Here is a 5,998-nt window from a genome sequence, read left to right as displayed (position 1 = left end):
CTCGCACGCTCGTCCCACCCTGAAAGGCACTGGTTATCGCTCCACTGCAAACCACTGCTCAGTGTCAAGCTCAGGAGAAACCAACAGTCAAAACCTTTTATCCTCTGGAGCTCAGAGGAGAGAACGTGGCCTAACAAAAGGGAGGATGGAGGGGTCGTAAGGAAGCACTGGTGGCTTAAGGGTAAGGAGTTGTGTAGTCAACTCAAAGACACACTGTTCAAATCCACCAGTGGCTCTATGGGAGAAAGATGGGCAATCTTCTCCCGTGTGATTCATTGCCTCTGAAGAACGCTGAGAGTCAGCTATGGGTCGGTTCTGACTCAACGGTACTCAACATCAGGTGGGTCCTAATACTTCACCTTTGCCTTTGCCAGCCCACCTCATTCCTTGGAGCCTGTAACTTCAGCAAAGCAGCGCTGAACCAGCACACACAGGCAAAATCACTGGCCACGTGAGCGTCACGTGGGCCTCTCAGGTGGCACTTCCCTCACCCAGTCAGCATCCCCAGACGCTGGAAGGCATCCAGTGATCTGACCTTTGTTGGTCACCACAAAGACTCAACCTTTGGGTTTCAGTAACTACCTTAAACATAAATGGTTTAAACGATCCCTTCAAAAAACAGAGAGTGATAAAATGAATTTAAAAAACAAACACGAGGTTAACAAGGTAAAAAACAAAACAAAACACACGATCCATCTTTATGCTGCCTACAAAAGGCACAGCTTAGACACAGGATACAAACAGACTGAAAGCAAAAACAGATGGGAAAGAATATCCCCTGCAAACGTTGTTGTGTACCCCCGACACGGAGCTGACTCACAGCTGACCTTGCAGCAGGTTTTCAGAGGCAGTAAATGGCCAGGAGGAGACTGCCCACCTTTCTCCCATGGTGCATCTGGTGGATTTGAACTGCATGCCTCTGGTTTGGCAGTGCACTTCCTTACCACAAGGCCACCAAAGAATATTCCATGCAATCAGTCACCAAAAAGGAGGAGAGGTAGCTATTCTGATGGCAGATAAGACAGACTTCACCTAAGCACTTGACATTGTTGTTATTATTATGTGCTGTTGAATCATAACTGATTTATAGCTGTAAATCCCATGGGAGGAGACTCCCCACTTTTCTCCCATGGAGAGGCTGGTGGACTTGAACTGCCTACACTTATGAGTTGGCAGCACAACTCCTTACCACCAAGACATCAGAGCTCCTTCAAAATACAAAATACCGAATGGCATAAAAGGGCTATTGGACAATTCTATTGTGACAGTTTGGACACAAATACAATACTTCCAATTCCAGACAAAATACTTTAAAATAAATTAGTAAGAAAAAAAAACCCTTAAGTAATATCATAGGCCAATTAGACTTAGTGAACATTCCACTTTTGAGGACAACACAAATTTTTCTCCTATGAACACGAATCACTTTTCAGATGAGACAAAATATTAGTACACAACAAGGCTCAATAAACTTAAAAAGATGGAAATTATACCAAGTATCTTCTTAGACCAAAGATGAGTAACATTAGAAACTAAATGCATAAACAAAACCAGAAAATATATGACTTTTTGTAAATTAAACAATGTACTATTAAGCAACCACTGGGTCAAGGAAGAAATCAAGAGTGAAATAAAAAGAATCTGAAGATAAATGAAAACACAGGGCACTAAAATGTACGGGATGCAGTAAAGGCAGGCTTGTCAAAATAAACACATGAAAAAGGGTCTCAAATAAATTACAGAATTCTACAGCTTAAGGAGTCATAAAATGAAAAACAAATTAAACCTAAAAGATAAAAAAATAAAGATAAGACAAAAATCATGCTGAGACCCCACAAACCACCTGGCCCTGCCCAGTGCCACCTCACATCCTCTGCCAGGCTCAATCGACTGCCGCAGACGTAGGGTTCCTCCATCTCCTTTGGAAGGTCTCCCTCTCTTTCGCCAACGCTCTGTCTTTGCCGGATGACGTCTTTTTTTCCCAAGGACTGACCCTTCCTGGCAACCTGGCCAAAGCATGTGGAATGAAGTTTCACCACCTTTACCTCATAAATCCTCTAAGACACACCTGTCTGTTCTTTGGCAGCCCATGGGATAGTCAACACCCATTTTTGCCAATACCACAGTTGAAAGGCATTGCTGCTTCTTCAATCATCCTTACTCACTGCCCCACGCTCAGTTGCATAGGAAACAACTGAAAATACCATGGCTTGCATCCGGTGCACCTGAGTCTTTAAACTGACAGCCTTGCTTTTTAGCACTTTAAAGAGGTCCACGCCCATTACTTCCTTAATTACAAGAATATTTATAAAATAATCTAAAGTTTATCCTGTGTTTTTAACTACCTATATGGCAAAGTCTATCTTATTTTCATTTTTTTTTTCCTTAAGGAAAAATATGCACCTAGCACAGCTGGCGTTATTATTATGTGCTGTCAAGCCATAACTGGCCCATAACTGACTCCAGCGGGTTTTCAGAGGCTGTATATCAAATGGGGGGAAAAGCCCTAAACCATATCAAGCAAACCTGAGTCCTATTCCTTCCGTATCTTTATAAACAACCTCTCTAGCTTATGGATGCTGCAGATTCTTCTAATGAAACCTCTTATTAGTCAGAAGTCTACTTATAACTCAGTTTTTAAAAGTGTGGCATAATCAGAATACCCCACTAACTGGCAGTGCTAAGTGGGCATGGAGAAACAGCTAGATTGGCGATTTTCTGGATGAGGACACTGGTCTAGGGAGGTGGGTGAGCTGCTCACGGCCACATGGTTTTTAAAGCTGGACCTAGAAGCCAAGGTGCCTCCATCTAACCCCAGGGCTCTGCCTACTTGATAACTAGGGTCCTTCTAGCTGGTAACCTCTAGTTGGCATGTCACCATTCTACCGTTCTCTTCTGGAAAGGATACACGTGAGCCCAACCATAAGTCCACAGACGTTACTGAAGAACGAGGTCTGGGGAATGAGCCAGGAGAGGCAGAGCAAGATCCAGGGGACCAGCACAGAAGGCATAACCACCCCGAACACCAGGGTGCGCCTTATTCGAGAACGGACAGAGCTGACCCCCAACATGGCGAAAGCCACCGGCGTGAACCCCGTGGCATCCTCCATCTCCCCCAGCTTTGTGCGGGACGTCACGATCTCAAACGACAGGTAGACGATAGCAGAGATGACGGTGAAGATCAAGGTGAAGAAGCAGTGGCGGACTGTGCCTACGCTCCGCTCAAAATTGCCAGCAAAGCGCCAGATGATGACGGCCCCACAGAGCAGGGAGACTGGACTCTCGTAGACAAAGATGTAGGTCACCAGCCTGTAAACTGAAGAGGGAGCTGAGTTAGATGCCCGACAGTGGGTCGCTCCAGGGAGGGGAGGCTGGGTTATACCCACATCCAGCAAGTGGGGAGAGACCTACGTGGTAGAGCCTGAGGCACCACTGAAAATCAGCTGGGTGTCAAGATAGGTAGCATGTGGTAAAAAAAGAGATCCAATACTCAAAGCACAGGCCTGGGCCCTGCTCCTTCCCAGATTTGGAGCCAAGTCTTGCCAGTGATTTACTCCCATATGGGAAAAACAGGCCACTTTGTAGCATGGAGTAGCCTTTGACTTTATCAAGTGCTTTATGACCTCTTTGCAGGTCTTAATACTGACCTACCTCATGGGGGAGTGTGAGGGTTAATTAATTGTAACAGCTTCTGGGTGGACTGAGGGGGTGAGTCCCTTCACACTCTGTGTGGCCAACTCCTTGCTGTAATCCTGACCTCGCCTTCCACAGTGGCTGTTCAGACGGAGAAAAGAAGGGACCACGAGTTTATTTCATAGCTATGAGGATTAGACAGAATTGTTCTGCAGCGCTGAGGATAAATGGTAGTTCTGTCACTAATAATATATACAAATCAGAAGTCCTCCTTCAAGAGGGCTCACCAAATCTTACAGGTAGCACAGTGCTGTCTGTGTAGCAAGACGACAAAGAATGCTATTATTATTGCTGTACAAAAACAAAAAAACAAAAAACCGTTAGGGTTTTATGTACTTTTATGTCCTGGTAAGTCAAAACATTACACTGAAGGAGGTAGAATGGTGGCGTGAGTTGGGAATTTAAATCCAGGGAGCAAAGTCTCAGCTTTATACTTTAGCTACCCGGGTTAAGACAGAGCCGTTCTTGGTCTCCATTTCCTCATTAGAGTATTAGAGGGTTTGACTTAACATCTTCTTAAATCCCTTATGTGTCTGTTACTCAGATGTTCTTGAACTCCACACTTTGGGGAGCTGTGAACTAAAGGGAAGGAGAGGAACTCAGTTCAGGTTGGCATTTTCACTAGTCTTTCTAAGGTGCAGAGAACAGTTTCAGATCTAAGCAGAGAGGCGGACCACGCACCCATAGACCTCAATCCTGGAAGGCTTCACAGTGTCATTATCTGGAGGGCTTCACTGCTGAGCACTTCTGAAACAAAGACACGGAATACCAGTGTACAAATATTTCAGAAGCAATTCTGTACGATTTGCAGGTTTGTAAACGCCAGGATCTCAAAACATCATACAGTAAAATGGAAAAGTGTAGGTTCTTGTCTAAGCCACCTGGCTTGATGGTTCTGTGATTATCTGCTTTCAGTCTTTTCATCTATACAAATGGGACTATTAAATGGGATTCTATGAGGGTTCAAGGAGATTAATACATGTGTGTCTGCTATACATATGTACCATTTTCCTGCCCCCAAAAGAATGAGGGAATAGATGTCTTTTTTTATGAACAAATGTTTTACACTGAAACTGCTGGGTAACCCTGATTCAAAAATGACTCCTAGCTGACCCTCCAGAGGGTTTTCAGAGGCAGTAAATCCCACGGAGGGGACTGCCCTCTTCCTCCGCTGGAGCATCTGGTGGATTTTATGGAGCTGCGTGACTGTGAGTTGACAGTGCAAATTCTTACCACTAGGCCAACAGAGCTCCCTTATACGGAAACTAGTCTGCGCAATTTCTCTAGAAAATACGCATCTCTTTAAAGGCAGAAGATATTCATCTTATAAACTATAGGCTGGAGTAGGAATTGAGATACAGAGAAAATAGAAAAAAACGACAACCTTCAAGAGCAAGCTCAGGTGTCTTGATGAAGGTGTGAAGGAGGTCCATTCTCCCCCCCCCCCCCCCCCCCCCCCCCCCCCCCCCCCCCCCCCCCCCCCCCCCCCCCCCCCCCCCCCCCCCCCCCCCCCCCCCCCCCGCGTTAAGATTTAGGCCAAAAGCAGAGGCAGATGTGAAGAGAGAAGAAAAACCCTTCTCGAAGAGCGATCACGGATGAATGGAACTGGTTTGCTAGCGGGTGTCTGCGGGTTTGGTGGAGCCAAGGAAAGATGGGGGCAGGTGTGGGGCGGGAATGATTACAGTGACGACGAGGATGGAGGTCTGGAGAGACAAAGACGTCTACCATGGGGGGGCTGGTCCTCGAGGGGAGGAAGGAAGATCGGGGATGCGGCTGGAGGCAGGGGCAGGCTGCAGATGAGGGCTGATGGGGCGAGTCCTGGCGCAGGGTGGCCGAAATCGGCGTAAGGAGGCTGGCCCGGGGTTCCCGGCTGCGCCCCGGCTCACCTTGCCAGTTGTACAGGGCCTCGGACCGCAGCGACAGGCCCGAGGACGCCAGGGGCGGCTGCAGCAGAAACAGGCGCGGCCCGGACACCAGCAGTGAGAGCAGGGCCGTGAAGAAGGTGGCGGATGGCACCTCGGGGCACAAACACCAGCTCCGACCCGCGCGCCCCGAGGCTGCCAAGTCCGCCATGGTTCCGTCGCCGCGGGAGTCCTCGGCTCTTTCCGTCTCCCAGCGGCTGTCGCCCTGGCAACAGAGGAAGAGCCAATCGGAAGCATCGCCTCCGAAGGCCCCGCCCTCACAGCAAATTGTCCAATCCGGTCTCGGGACCAGCCCCCTGCGGCGCCCAGCAAGCCGGGAAGTCAGGTGCGTTTTGGGACATGCGGCTTCGGCAGCTTCGGAGCTTGAACTAAATTCGGGCTTC

The 5,998-nt window shown here is 47.8% G+C and overlaps 1 protein-coding gene across 1 annotated transcript in view; it reads right to left on the bottom strand.

The window, feature by feature from the left end:
- RHBDD2 (rhomboid domain containing 2) overlaps window positions 1-5,766 on the bottom strand; it is an 8,515-nt gene extending 2,749 nt beyond the window's left edge. The window contains exons 1-2 of the mRNA XM_006889793.1: window positions 5,580-5,766; window positions 2,909-3,316 (exon numbers count right to left, since the gene is read on the bottom strand). Coding sequence (XP_006889855.1) covers window positions 2,909-3,316; window positions 5,580-5,766 — 595 coding nt within the window. The remainder of the gene's footprint in view (window positions 1-2,908; window positions 3,317-5,579) is intronic.
- Window positions 5,767-5,998: the final 232 nt, after the last annotated feature.

Source organism: Elephantulus edwardii, unplaced genomic scaffold, assembly GCF_000299155.1.
Source record: "Elephantulus edwardii isolate Elephantulus edwardi_28Jun2011 unplaced genomic scaffold, EleEdw1.0 scaffold00080, whole genome shotgun sequence".
Classification (NCBI taxonomy): Eukaryota; Metazoa; Chordata; class Mammalia; order Macroscelidea; family Macroscelididae; genus Elephantulus; species Elephantulus edwardii.
Note: the sequence above shows the minus strand (reverse complement) of the source record. Positions and strands in the feature narration are given on the sequence as shown.